General features: G+C 43.3%; 1 protein-coding gene across 1 annotated transcript in view; it reads left to right on the top strand.

Annotated features, from left to right (window-relative positions):
* STARD3 (StAR related lipid transfer domain containing 3) overlaps positions 1 to 14782 on the top strand; it is a 34791-nt gene that overhangs the window by 2646 nt on the left and 17363 nt on the right. Inside the window, exons 2-5 of the mRNA XM_018555269.1 lie at positions 238 to 501; positions 5502 to 5579; positions 9571 to 9622; positions 12375 to 12451. Of these exons, the coding sequence (XP_018410771.1) occupies positions 292 to 501; positions 5502 to 5579; positions 9571 to 9622; positions 12375 to 12451 (417 nt within the window). The 5' untranslated portion in view covers positions 238 to 291. The remainder of the gene's footprint in view (positions 1 to 237; positions 502 to 5501; positions 5580 to 9570; positions 9623 to 12374; positions 12452 to 14782) is intronic.

Here is a 14782-nt window from a genome sequence, read left to right as displayed (position 1 = left end):
TATATATATATATATATACACACACACACACGTTACCACAATGCAGATTTGTGAAGGGGAGGTAGATGAGCATGTTCTACATCCTGGGTTATGTTCTGATACTCAGAAGAACAAAAAAAATGCTTAGACAAGTATCTAAACATCACCAGCATTCCAGAACAGGTTTCATGTGACTAACTCCTGCTAGCTTATTGGTTTTGCACATATACTGTATTTACCCCTCTTTCCTCCTGGCAGATGGATTGGTGACCCCTTTTTTTCTGATCTTGAAGTTTCCTGTCACTTTCCAAGATGAGTAAACTCCCGGGTGATCTTCAGACTGACCTGGAACGGAGTCTTCCAGCTATTGCCTCCATTAATTCATCATTAAGCCAAAGCCTGTCCTCTCAGTTCTTTTTGCTCCCACAACGCAGGGCCATTTCTGATGTTCGGAGGACATTTTGCCTATTTGTAACATTTGATCTTCTCTTCATCTCTCTTTTGTGGATCATTGAGCTCAATGTGAGTACCAATTAAAATGTATCAACTTAGTAAAAAGCACTGTGCCATTATATTTCTATATGGGTGGGAGTGGGCAATGCCTTGAATTGTTAATATTGATTTGGTTTTCCTGTATACAAGAATAAGCTGAGTTACATACTTTCTATAAACTACAAGTCCTCTGCACAACTCCTCTGGGGCTGGACAAAGAAACAATAGTAACGTGGCTGCCTATCAAGCAACTCAATTAATGCGCAGGTTTTATTTAACCATGACACTCCTTTTTTGGCATTCAAAGTACAAAATAACCTTCTCTCTAGGGTCATGATCAGAAGGTAACAATTAATCTGTCACAAAACAAACTATATGGGACACTTAGATTGCAAGCTCCTTTACTACTGATGTAAGAGTAGATCTGATTTATCATGGTATACATTGGGATGGACAGATTATTGCTGCATTCTGGAGCTATCCAGGTCACCACTAAAGCCCCCTACAGTCTTAGATTCCACCATGTAAATGTTCTTAATTATTCAGAAAACAAATTGGAGCCAGATGGACAATGACGGATCTTTACCACTATTGGTTTCCTTGTCCGAAGTTAGCAAATTAGAAGGAAAACAGTTCTGCCCAACACAGTTCGTTGTTTAGTAAATTTTCCGCTGCTTGAATAAAAATGTAGGGCTGCAACCAACTAATCGATTTATGAGAATAGTTGTCAACTATTTTCATTATTAATTAGTTGGGGAAAGGGGGGAGAGATTTTTTTTTTTTTTTTAATGCAGCTAATTTATGACTCAAAAAAATAATCAGGGAACTAATCAATTATGAAATAATCATTAGCTGCACCCCTATATAAATGTACCCTTGAAATACAGAGACAGATGAGACAGCCTGAGGTTTCTTTTTTTTCATGCCCACATTGTAATTGATTACAGCCTGTATCTAGATACATTAACTTGTTTCAAAGTCAAAACGGTTTTAAGCTAACTCAAATGCTGATGAAATCACTTACAATGGATGCTGCTTCTTGATGTTTAAAAGCTTCCTGCAGAATCGGCTGGTCCCTTTAGCACTGGTCCTGATATCATGTTTTAGGGTGGCACCTTTCCCTTGCAGGGTACTATGGAGACAACCTTGTATGTGCTAGTAAGCTGTGTGTGTCTCCTCAAACACACAGACACAGCAAATCTATAGTTCCCTCCCCCCTCTCTTCCCTCTACCCTTCTACAAGCTAGTAGATGAACAGTTGCTAGGGTCTGTGGGTCCTTTGTGATCTTGCACTGGACAGGAAGTTAAGGGAAGCTGAGCTGAGAGTGTTGGAACTAGCTGTTCAGAAACATGATGACTGTAAGTGCTTGGTCAGAAATATACTTTGCTGGGCTATATATATATTCTGGATTCATTATTGGAAAGAAAGTTTGAGAGTGTAATACTTTTTTAAAGCGGTAGTAGTCCCTGAATGAAATATTGAGATATGTTAAACCTTTCTCTACCACAATCTGTTTATTAATGTTTCCTAGTATGATGCCCCTTAATAAATAGTCCCATTCCCCCTTGAGAACCAACAGCCATCGTTTTGAATTGCTGCTGGCTCTCAGTCCTTGCTTTCCTTGATAGTTGGGGTTCCCAATGACTACTGGGAAATGAATAGATTGGTTCCTGATCATCTGATCACTATGTCAGGGAGAAGATCATGAACTGAGTAATCAGCGGTATGTGATCTCTGAGTTCTTGGTCAATAGAGCAGACATGTGACAGCTGCAGTGTCACATGTCGGCTCTAACTATGGGGATGAGTGTATTTCACTCATCCAATATTTCTCCTTTAACTACCTCCCGGCCGTCCTTTGTGTATACATGGCCGGCCAGGAGTTTCTTGGATGCAACTGGGCGTGTATACACGTCCTGTTAGTCTCGCCCACCCGTGGGCGCGTGACCTGGAAAGACGCATAATTTAAAAACCGGCAGCGATGCCTGTTAACATACAAGCGATCCGCCGGCTATAGAGCCGGCGGATCGCTTGTATGAGGTCCTGATATGTGCGCCCCCTCCCGCTGTCACGCTGATCCCGGGCTCCGCTGTGCCTGGTGCGAGCCCGGGACCAGCATAGTGGCTCTCTGAGTGGGGATTAGAGGGAGGTCGGTTCACGATCTCCCTCCAGTCCCCTCTCCGCTGTCAGAATGCGGAAATGGTGTATACTACATCACTTCCACATTCTCGTGTCACTCTCCAGCTATATCACATATAGGGGTTTCTTAGCCACCTCTGTGACAGCAATAACGTTAGGTGGAAAAAAAAATAGGAAAAAAATTTTAAGTTTCCCCCCCATAAAATTTTAAATTACACATAAAAAAGAATTACAATTTTTTTTTTTTTTTAAAGTCCCCACCCTTACATACACACATGTAAACATGCGTCAGGGGCGCATACCTGCGAAAACGACGATTGCGCCCATTACGCCGCACGTGTTACATATCGCCGCGAACATCGCAATGAGAGCAATCATTTTAGGGGCATCAATCACTGATCACACTAAACTGATGAGCAGTAAAAGCTTTTAAAGCATCGGCTATGGCCAATTTTGGGTATGCTAGTTTTTTGCGAGTGCGCACAATTTTTAAGCTCGACATGTTTGGTGTCTATTTACCCAACGTGACCCCGTCTTTTATATTTTACCAAAAAAGTGGGTAATATTAGTTGTTTTATAACATTATGTAAAAAAAAACTTTTTTCCAGTAATTTCTCCTGAATATAGTAAAAATTAAAAACCTCAGTGGTGATTAAATACCACCATAAGAAAGCTCTATCTGTCCCCAAAAAATGGTATAAAATTCATTTCAGTACAGCGTTGTATGACAGAATAAACGTCAAAGTACCGCAGCGCTGAATACTGAAAAATGGCCTGGCCAGGAAGGGGGTCTAAACACCTGGTCTTCAAGCGGTTAATAGTGTAATTGTCAGATACAGTAACATTATTCAAAATAATAAATTAATGTAAATTTTTTTAATTACAATATTGTACCAATAAAAGCTTTATTAAAAAAAAGTTATTGTCATGGTATCAGATTCCTGCTGACACTGCTAAATTTTATCTGGGCATCTAAGCATTAATGACTTCTGGTCACGATAGGGTTCAAGGAAAGTGTGGACTTTGCAGAATGTTGATGATAAAACAAATAGATACAAGTTTGTCTGCCATGCTCACCTCAGAAGAAGTATATGAAGTTGCTGTGATGCAAGCCATAGTTATATAAAGTGCTTTTCCATATTGAAGGATTGAAGTCTGTGCCAGTGTAGTAGCATATTTACCTTGCAGCCACTGCAGGTTGTTCTCCTGACAAGACCACCATTATCTCTCGTGCCCAAGCAGGGAAGTATATACCAAGGTTTATAAATGATATCAGGGAAGACCAGCGTGGAAAAAAGTCCTAGGATAGAGCCTATATAGACTCCTTCACACTCAAGGCCGAGTTAATTGATCATATTTACCGTTAGAGCTGCAACAATTATTCGATTAAGTCGATTAAAATCGACGATGGAAAACGTTGCCAACGTTTTCCATCGTCGATTGTTTTTTTTTTAAAAAAATCCGATTAGTCGATTAATCAAACTCAATAATCGGCTAACTAATCGATTTATGAAAATAATCGTTAGCTGCAGCCCTATTTACCGTACTATTTGGAATATTTCCAGAGAGTTTATTTCTATTTTAGATTTTATTAGTTTTATTTTATTCCACATTTTTGTTCATTATGTTCCCATATTAAATTTAATTTTTAAATGTATTCCATGTTGAACACTTGTTTGTCTATCACTAACTGTCAGCGCAGAGTTATTTAATGAAGTAATATGGCTGCCTGCTGCCTCTATTATGGATGCACCAAAAGTGCCTTTAACTGGAAAGGAAAGGGTTAAGCAGATTAGTTATAGGAAGAAGCCGACTGTCTCAACCTGTCTATAGGCTGTGACACACTGCACATGAAGCAGCACGGAGCGGTGGCGCGCTGCCTGCGCGTGCAGTGTGTCATGTAACTTTCACTCCGGCACGTCGGCTTTCAAGGGCTCGCAAAACTGCATGTGAAGCTCCGCGCCTGACAGCTTTACTTCATACGGCTTCACATACAGTGTGTCATGGGCTTAATACTTGGAAGGGTAGCGAATCAGCCCCAATATGCGTCTGGGCTTTGTCTGCCGACCCACTGCATCGCTGGCCACGAGTGTGATTATACAGAATCTATTGCAGGACTTTTTTCCACACTGGTCTTCCCTGGATATCATTATCACCCTTGGTATGTACTTCACTGTTTAGACTGCAGAGAAGCAGCTGTCTTTTCAGAAGATTGGGAGCAAACTGCAGCAGCTGAACGTTAATAACATTGACACTAGCTTCAACCGTTCCCCGCCATGTGCAAATGTACTTTTTATTCTTTGTATCGCTACACCTTGCATCACAGACAAACTTGTTTTCATTTATCAAGACAAGTTAGGCCCCTTTCACACCACGTTCCCATCAGATCCACCTGTCAGTCGAGTGGATTTGATCGAAAGTACAGTGTTAGTCTGTGGGCAGCCAGATCTAAAAGGACGTGCGTCCATTAAAATCTGATTACCTTTGGCTTCGTCCATGTCCAGAAAACCAAACAGAACAGAGTTCCATTTTGGTGGACCCGATGGTGACGGATCGGGAGTAATCTGATGTAATCAAGCACACATCTGCTTACATCCAACTGCCTATAAGCCTAACATGATTCCGGTAGCTGACCTGTAGTCACTAGGTGTTTCTTTTATATGCACAGCCAGTGTGGACAATGTTTAACTTTTTTGCCTTGTAATGACAGCTGAGCTCCTCAGTTCAGTGACACTGCTATCCAGTAGCTGTATAAATGCAGTTCTCTCTCTCCCTCTCCTCTCTCCTCTCTCCTCTCTCCTCTCTCCTCTCTCCTCTCTCTCTCCCATTTTAATAACCGTGATTTAAATATACGCTTTGATCAGTGTGTGTTGACATTGTTTTTTTTACAGTCTAATAATGGGATCGAGAAGAACCTGGAAAATGAAATCATCTACTACAAGTTCAACACCTCATTCTTTGACATATTTGTAAGTTTTGTTATTTTTTAGCCATCAGCTGACATATTGTTGTTAACCAATAACCTCGCACTTCCTGTCTGGCCATGGCATTGTTCACTATACATAGTCCTGGTTTGATCCTGCATCTCCTAAGTTTACATTCCAAGCAGCATTGTTGCTCTGTGGCTCTGTTAATGCTAGTCATTCATAAAGAGTTGATGGAAAGTTTGGCTGGTCACAGGGGCCCGTTCTTACTAATGACTTACAGCAGCGATTACCAACCTTTTTTTAGACCAGGGCCTGGTATTGTTGATGAAAATTGTTTTGCAGACCTGAAGTGGGGGCTGGGGACGTTAGCGGTGGTGGGGTGGCAGGTGTGGGGTTGTGGTGGGGTAGCAAGGAGTGGGTGTGTGGGGTGTTGATGTTAAGGGGTAGTGGGGTGGGAGGGTGTGGTTGGTAGTAATTTGTGTGCGGCAGATAACATAACACAGGGCAGACGGGGGAAGTCCAGGCTGCTGTGTGTGTAATATGAAGGGAGGTCATGTAGGAGATGCCTGCACACACTATATGGGTCATTACTTTATAACATGTTCTTGGCTCGGTGCAGAGCTGTCAGCCCATCCACTCGGCCATCACCCCCCCACAAGGCCACACTCTGTCTCTTCACTGACACGGCCATGCTGCTCAGCTCTGCATTGACAGAGAGCCGCACTGCTCTGCTGTCCTCACGGATTTGGCTGTGCTGTCTGCGCTGCCCCCACTCTCCTCCTCTCCGGCCCTCGATTGGGAGCAGGACTGCCCGGGAGACTGCCGGTGGCTGCGGACCAGTTGGTAACAGGCCATAGACTGGTACCAGTCCACGGCCCAGTGGTTGGCGACCCCTGACCTGTAGCACAGCCTCAATTTTTGATGCTCTGCATTCTGAAGGCAAAGACGTTTCTAGAGGTGATTGACAGGCTCTAGATGTTAATGTACTTTCGTACAAGTGCATATACCTTCACTTGGCATTGTTTATCTTAAATAGGCAGCATACCAAAACACCAGACTCATTTTAAGAATAAATGCAATGCTTTTTTTATAAAAGTTGTACTTACATTTCATGAAGTTCCCAAGCCTCTAAGGACCAGTTTTATTTCTGTCTAGTGATGTGGTACAACCTTCAATAAACTATCCCAGCAGAATCCAGTGTGCCACAAGCATTCTTCTGTTGGTATGGGCTCAAATTGTAGCGAGGATGTGCTCCCAGCGACAAGCACCCGGCTCATTCATTTTCTGAGCCATGGAGGAGCAGTGATTCTTTTGCGTGTTCTCCAAAATATTTTATTATAATTTTGTAGACAGCCCCAGGCTCCTTGGATTTTCTGAAATACAGCATTGCCAGCACACTTTTTGAGTTCAAACAGATTACTCAACAGCCACAAAGGATATAAATCTAGCTTTTGCAAACGCCGATATTACCTTATAAACATAACAGCTACATCATCACTGCACTGTAGATAGCCTGTGCAGAGATCAGGGCTGTGGGAGGGACCCAGGCTGCTTCCAGAACAATACAGGAGGGGGGCAGATACCCTGTGCAAGGAGAGAGAGCAGCAGTAACCGGTCTTTATTAGGGGAAATACCTGCACAGAGATAAAGTTTTAGACCCCTTACACACGGGCAGTCCAATCCGGTCCACCTGTCAGATCTGATTGGAAGCCCAATGTTAGTCTTTTCTCACTTAGATAATTTATTTTATAAAGGTACAGCTGTCCTTTAAATGGCCACATCATCACATAAGACACCTACTACTATACCATTGCTGCAGAAACTGGTTTTCTGCGACCCCACAACTGCCAGTCATAGGAGTAAATTACTAGGTATTGAACTGAGTTTGGCTGGTCCTACCTGTGACAGATGTGTGCAGGGTAGCAGAACACACACAGAGGTCGAGAGTGGTTTTCAGGACTCTTGACCAGGGGTTCTTTATTAGGGGTTCTGAACAATAGGATACAGCAAATATAGTAGCAATCAGGGCAAAACAAAGGGCTAACAACAGCAAGGAACAGCACAGGCAGAGTCTGGGGACACAGGGCAGCAATCTGGGCACAGCAAAGGGTTAATGGCAGCAAAGAACCGCATGGGCAGAGTCCAGGGACACAGGGCAGGAATACAGGCACAGCACAGGGTTAACAGCAGCAAGGAACAGCATGGGCAGAGTCCAGGGACACAGGGCAGCAATCTGGGCACAGCAAAGGGTTAATGGCAGCAAGCTACAACAAAACAGGGTCTCACTTAAGTGTCAGGCCACTCCACAGAAGGATAGGGATCCGCATGGTATGGTAAGGCAGGAGGAGGTCTGTGGAGCCTCTTTTTTAGTGTTCAAGCAGGATCAGGAGCGGATGGTCCTGCGTGACCTGGCCGCAGCCAAAGCCACCAGGCAAGTTAGCAGGGCACAAGGTGGACTTTTAGAGAGCCCCAGCTCAGGTATTTAACCCCTGAGCTGGGGCGTGATCCCATCACCGGGGAATACGATGCTTAGTGTCGGGTTCCCCTGGCAACAAGCCCCACCCCCTTTCGACTCAGCCGCATCTGATAACGCAGCCCAACAGAGGAGAGCAGTGCAGGAAGCGGGGCTGCGCCATACCTGCTGGGACAGTGCAGCACCCGCTGAGGTCACAGGCTGGCCTGCATGTGTTGAATCCACATGCAGGGAACCTAGACTGCCTGACACTTAGGGGGTGCAGGCACTGGGGCATAGGATGGCGGCTGGCGTTCTCTCTCCTGGCACGTAGGTGGTGTGGGGAGCAGAAGGGCAGGGAACCCATGACACTACCCTTCATAAGCGAATATGTAACCAAATGCCTAGGCCACTGTGAGATCCCAGATCAACAATTTCTGGAGCTGAGGTAAATATTTCATTTTCAGGGTGTGGGTTAGGACTCGGAGTATTGAAACAATCATCTTTCAAGTCTAGAATGTCTACTCTAGACTTGCTGAAAGCTTGTTTTTGGTTACAGCTGCTAGTTCTGGTACTGGCTGGTGGTAATTAAGCTTTACAAATTTCCTAAATCTGGGCCAGTAGTAAGAACACGTAGTTTCTACACTGCTGCTTTATAAATTATGGCAGAGTATAGTATAGGGAAACAAGTCCTTTCTCTTGTTATGAAACTTTAGCCATAAAAGAGCATGCAAGATCTGATTACCATTAAGCAAAATTACATTCAGTCTAATTTGTAAACATTTGCTCAGCTTTGTCTTAAGAGAAGGAAGAGGGGGGAGCATAGACAGCTCTTGCATGATTTTGAGGCCTGGGGTAAACACTAGGTCTATTGATATTTATGTTGAATAACTTAATGACAGCTTTTTTTTTTTTTAAGTTTACTATATAAAGTAAAAAAATACCAAAAACATTTAAAAAAAAAAAAAAAGGCCTGTTTCTCTTTTGTTTAGAAATGTCAGGACAGTATGAAAATCCCTTTTTTGAAAGTAGGCACTCCATGGTGATCTGTTTTTTTTTTCTTTTTTGGAAACATGCCGGCATTGAGGGGGTTAAAACATGGAGCCCGGTAATAGTGCACAAGGTGCAATAAATGTACAAAGACAGAGGGAGGAGGAGGTGAAAGGGTTAATGTACAGATCACATACAGTGGGAGGTTGGAGATGAAGGTGTTAATGTACAGGATGAGGCACGTGAAAGGGTTAATATACGGGAGGGAAAGTTAAAAGGGTTATATTTTTTTTTTTGCTGCAGCTTGTTTTCACTAGGAAGTAATGACTAGATCACTCATCCATTCATTACTCCCTTTACTCTCCCCTGCCTCTGATGTAAGAGGAAGGGGAGGGCTTGGCAAGTGGTTGGTTTGCAAGGGGTTAAATATGTTGCAAAAGTCAGCAATTTCCATGGGGTATTTTTTTTTTCTTGCATGGCTGTATGTGATCACATTTGAGTATTATATTCAGGATAATCCTGAGGTTTATGTGTTAATGATGAATGTTAGGCTGGAATAATTTCCTAAAATGTTTTGTGCTCTTTCTTCAGCTTCTAGCAGTATTCAGGTTCTCTGTCCTCCTTATCGGTTATGCTTATCTTTATTTTCTTGTGAATATTGAATGTGAATATTTTGCTTTGTCATATCCAGATAGTAGGTGGGCATTGCAGTTTGTTTTGTTACCTGCTTTTAAGGTGTGGTTTACACAAACAATTGGCTCATGGTGAACTTTACACACGTGACTCTCCCCCCCTGTAAAGGTGGCCATACACTTTACAACCATCGCAAGACCTTAGTCTTGCGATGGTTGTAAAGTACTTAAAAAAACGTACGATCTCCCCATCTTGGACAGGCAGATCGTACTCTCGATCATCGCAAGCCCGCCCCCCTGAGGTGCAGGCTTACGATGACTGTAATGAGGGGCGGGCTTACGATGACTGCAAACGGGCAGCACACCGGCCCGTTCGGCAGTTGTCGAACCAGCAGGCCACTAACTCGCCGAGAATCGTACGATTCCCGGCGGGTTTTCTAGCATGCTGGTTCGACAGAAGACGTGCGACCGTACAGTAGAAACGGTCGCATGCCTTCCATACACTGCACGATTCTCGTACGAGCACAGGATTTCCCGCGATTCTCGTACGAGAATCGTGCAGTGTATGGGCACCTTTTACTCTTTCCCTCCTGAGAGTCTGGGTCCGAAGTTTCTGTGCAAGAGATTGTGCTTTAAAAGAAGGTAACTGCAAGCATTTCTTTCACTGGAAATTGTTTGATTAGAACCTTTCTATTGATTAGCATGAAGGGGATCACATGTCCCATGTTCCCTTTCAGCAAAAAGCAGGACAGACCTCTGTTTACAGGGACCTGATTGGTATGCTGAGTTTGTCAATATGTTTGTGCAGAGTGCCTGTGGACTCCTGAGGATGTCCAAGTTACCCTCCATCAAACTGTGAGGTGGGCAATGCACTTGTGGCAACTGATAGTTACACCAAGCCCCAGCTCATCACTAGTTAAGAGATGTAGTACATTTAGTAGGAAGCTGATTTCAGAAGGTGATCTAAAACGGAATAGCCAGACAGCAAATACTTTTGATCACGCACAGGCTGCATGCACTTACCTTACTTTAACCCTTCTGCTGCCACCGACATATGTCATACATCGGTGGCAGTGGGCCCCTCTAAACAGACTCTGCTATAGCCGCTGGGACTCTGTTTACATGTATAAAGCCAACTGTCTGCTGTACTCTGGAAGTGATTCCGGTAGCTAAGCAGCTGCCAGATCTCCACAGCCCAGTGTAGTGCGGCTACCCCCCACCCCTCCCCCAGGCCAACACCCTCACATCTCACCTTGCTTGACCCCCTTCTGCCCCTTCCAGGACCAGCATCTCTGGTGTTGGTGGGAAGCTGGGAAGAAGACCGGCAAACATTCGTTCACCGATCTCCTCTACACTCTATGGGATTGCACCACTTCTGGTCCCTCAGCTGTCATTGCTCGGCTACAAAAGCTGGGCAAATAACATATTGGAGCACGATTTGGCTCCAATAGCTTATTTGGGAGTGGAAAGTTTTGAAAAAATGGGCTTAAATAAAATAAATGTAAAAATAATGTAAAATTGTTTCAAAAGTCCCCCGCAAGCGAGCGCATACTATTGTAAACAGGCGTTGGGTTCGGGTGCGCCTATATATGAAAATGACAGTTGCGCTACACATGTTTGGTATCACCACATGCACCGGAGTGCATCAGAGTCTTGGCTTTCAGAAAATATATCATGTTTGTTTGGTTTTTTTTAAAGTCATTTTCAGGCCTAAAATGTGAATTATAACGTGTGCATAAATTGCAAAAAAGGCCTTGGCAGCAAAAGAGTTTCTTAGAACCAGGTTTGTAGTCACACTGCAGTGCAAAGGCATGTCCAGAAGATGGCGGAAGTGAGAGTGTTGCTCCAGCAAATATAAGCTGACCACACACCGCAAGAAAAGGGAACATAACTAGCCACTTTCAATACATGTGCAGCCGTAGGAGGATCATTAAACTTCCTTTTCCAAGTCAAAATGTGTATAATGCAGTTGTCCTGTAAGGCCTTTGAACCCCGTTCATGGTTTTTCTTAATAGGTTTCTAAAGCTGCACAATGCATTTTAAGTTGAAGTGGAGGGTGTAACATTTTTTAAATGTTAAAGAGAACTATGGCCCAACTCTTTTTTGCCATAGTTTTCTATTGGGTCACAGGAGGACATAAACTAATGTCTTCCTGTGACCCATAATTCAGCCTATAGGGCTATTGCCTGCTATATGCTGACAATGCAGTGTCGCGCTTCACTCGGGATGTATCACAACAATATTGTTGGAATCCACCCCGCTGGCTCTGCCTCTCTATAACCAATGCCAGCTGTGCCCGCCCCCTCCCAGTCTGTCCCTGCAGTCAACGCTGGAGGAACGGAGAGGAGGGGACTGACATTCACCACTCTGCAGGGAGAAGATCGGGAACTCAGCGGCATATGATTGCTCAGTTCCTGATCTATAGAGCCGACGTGTGACAGCTGCAGTGTAAGCCTTTGCCTCTAATTATGGGGATGAGTGTATTTCACTCTCCCTATAATTCTCCTTTAGAATTGCATATAGATACTCATGGCTCTGGAACCATCTAGATGATCTGAAGCAATGTATTGACAAGTTGGGGGTACCCTGTGATGGTTTTTCCATGCAAAGGTTAGTTTGACAGCTTAAATAAGTAAACCTTCCTTGAGAGAATTATGGGGTTCTCTTATGACAAGTTACCTTTTAACAAGTTACCTTTTAACCTTTTAATGCTTTATTCTTGTAAACCCTGTACTGAAAACTACAATCAAAGGGAAGAATAACTGAATCATTTTGATGTCTTTCAGATCACAACCCTGGTGACCAGTGCATTTCTAATTGCTAAAGTCATAATGTCACAGGTGAGTACGTAGCCCCTTGCAAATAATAAGGACTTCATCTATTTACATGGCTGATATCCATACTAAAGGAGAATTAAGGGGAAAGTGAAATGCACTCATCCCAATAGATAAAGTCGATGCAACACTGCAGGTGTCACACGACGGCTCTTTTGATCGAGAACTGAGCAATCACAAACTGCTGATCGCTCAGTTCACTATCTTATCCCTTCAGAAAGTGATGACTGTCAGCCATTCCTCCTTGCAGGGATGCCCCCTTCCCCTCTCCTTTCCTCTAGCACTGACTGGAGAGACAGATGAGGGAGGGGGAAGGCAGAGCTAGCTGTCAATTAGACAACAGGGCAGATCCCACTAAATATTGTCGGGATCTTTCCCGGCTGCAGCGCGGCTCTGCGCTGTCATCATATTAGTAAATGTGCTCCATTAATAAATGTCCTCCTGTAACCCTAAAAAGAACTATGGCCAAAAAAGGTTTGGTCATAGTTCTCTTTTAAGGCTTGTGTCAAAGCAAAATAAAAACACTACAGTACATTTCTGCAATGCATGCACACTGCCCTGTGTTTTATCCTTTTTCACACCCTCCAAGTACAGAAAAATACCTGTTGATCTGCCAGAAATGCACTCGGCTCCTAAGTCCTGTGGTGGCTGACAACACACAGCTTTTTTTGTGCACTGAGTGGTGTCATCCCTCCTATTTGTTTTTTTGCTAAACCACTTCGTCTCTCAGATTTCTACAACATAAAGGCTCATCGATCTGCTGTCCAAAATAACTAGGAGGGCTGTTTGAGATAACATTGAAAGTGTGCAGTGTACACGGGACAGATCTGAATTTCTGATGAGGTCAACAGTTTTTCTGCATTGAAATAACAAAATGCTTCCAATGGTATATTTACCAGACCAAAAAGAGAGGAAGTAAGAGAAGTTCATTGTAAGGCTTTGCATACACCTTTGGTGTATGTATGCTCAGTTTGGTATTCTATTTACAGATACGTAGGAGAGTGTCACTGTTCAGAAACTGTTCCATCACTTTGTGAATGCCATTGGTTGGGATTGTAATTTGGTGAAAGTGATAGTTTCTCTTTAAGCTGGGCACTGTGGAGCAAGAAAAATGACCAGACTGAGCAAAACGTTATTACAAAATTTGTTTTCCTGAAAACTATCTTCTACTGAGGAAGTTTAGAGGTTGCCATTGCTGCCCTTCCCTTCTGAAAGTGTTTTATGCTGAACCCGTGGTTTCAGTAGCTCGGATTTACTGTTCCAGAAGTCATATGCAGTCTAGAAGGTCTGAGTTTTTGATTCGATATGCATGCTCGTTAAAGGTTAGTGTCCCAGAAAGTACTTGATACCTGAGTCAGCTAGACAATAAGCGTTTTCAGCGGGAGGAATGCCATCATGTATTAGTACAAATTACCTTTTAATTGTGTCTTTAAATGCACTTAGTGTAAATGCCTGACTTGTCTAGATAGCAATCTCCTCTAATCCCAGGTGCAATAACACACACAATGAGAGAGGGCCACCTCTAGGATCTAGTCAGTCTCTTATGTGGCAACGCGAAACATACTGATATGAGGAGAGAGCAGAGAGACCAGTGTGATCACTTATCAGTGTACTGTTACTTCTTTATCGTTCAATAAGCAAGTTGGGGTTGTATTTTTCACCATCCTGTTGTGGTGCTGCAGTGGAGGTGGAGAATCTGGGTGTGCTTTCTGTCAGGGTCTTCTGGGCTGGTGAGCAGTCGTTTGGGACAGAAAACAGATTCCATATGTATTTCACCTGTGCAAGGTGATTGCCTGGAGTTCAGCTTTATGGCGCAAGATCTCCTTTATAACATTTTCTGCCTTGTACACATTTTTTGTGCACTCTTCATTATTATATTCTCTCTCCTTAACATTGCGCTTCATGATGTTTCCTTTCAGTCCAACCCATTGTAGGTTTTGGTTATTTGCACACATATGGAGTATTTATGTGCAAGAAAAGGGCTGTTCCAGGCGCAACTGAGGCTGCTCGTAAAATAAGTAACACTTTGTGATTTAGGCATATATTTAAATTGTTAAAGCACACAATAAATCTGGGATTTATAACTTAAATTGATGCATTGAATGTGGAGCTAAAAACTGCATTACAAATGTCTTCCTGTTAGTGTGGAAATGCTCTTTGAAATTTATAAGATTTACAAATAATTTGGATTTTCATAGTGTTGGGGAGGCTGAACCCATGCCACGTTTTACTTCTATATGGGGTTCCATTAGAGAGAGTTTCCCTCACTATCTCTTCTGGGGACAACCTTTTACTACTCGGGGGGGGGGGGGGGGGAGGGAAAAACTTTCAAAAACA

Source organism: Nanorana parkeri, unplaced genomic scaffold (genome assembly GCF_000935625.1).
Source record: "Nanorana parkeri isolate BGI_ZX_2015 unplaced genomic scaffold, ASM93562v1 scaffold190, whole genome shotgun sequence".
Classification (NCBI taxonomy): Eukaryota; Metazoa; Chordata; class Amphibia; order Anura; family Dicroglossidae; genus Nanorana; species Nanorana parkeri.
Note: the sequence above shows the minus strand (reverse complement) of the source record. Positions and strands in the feature narration are given on the sequence as shown.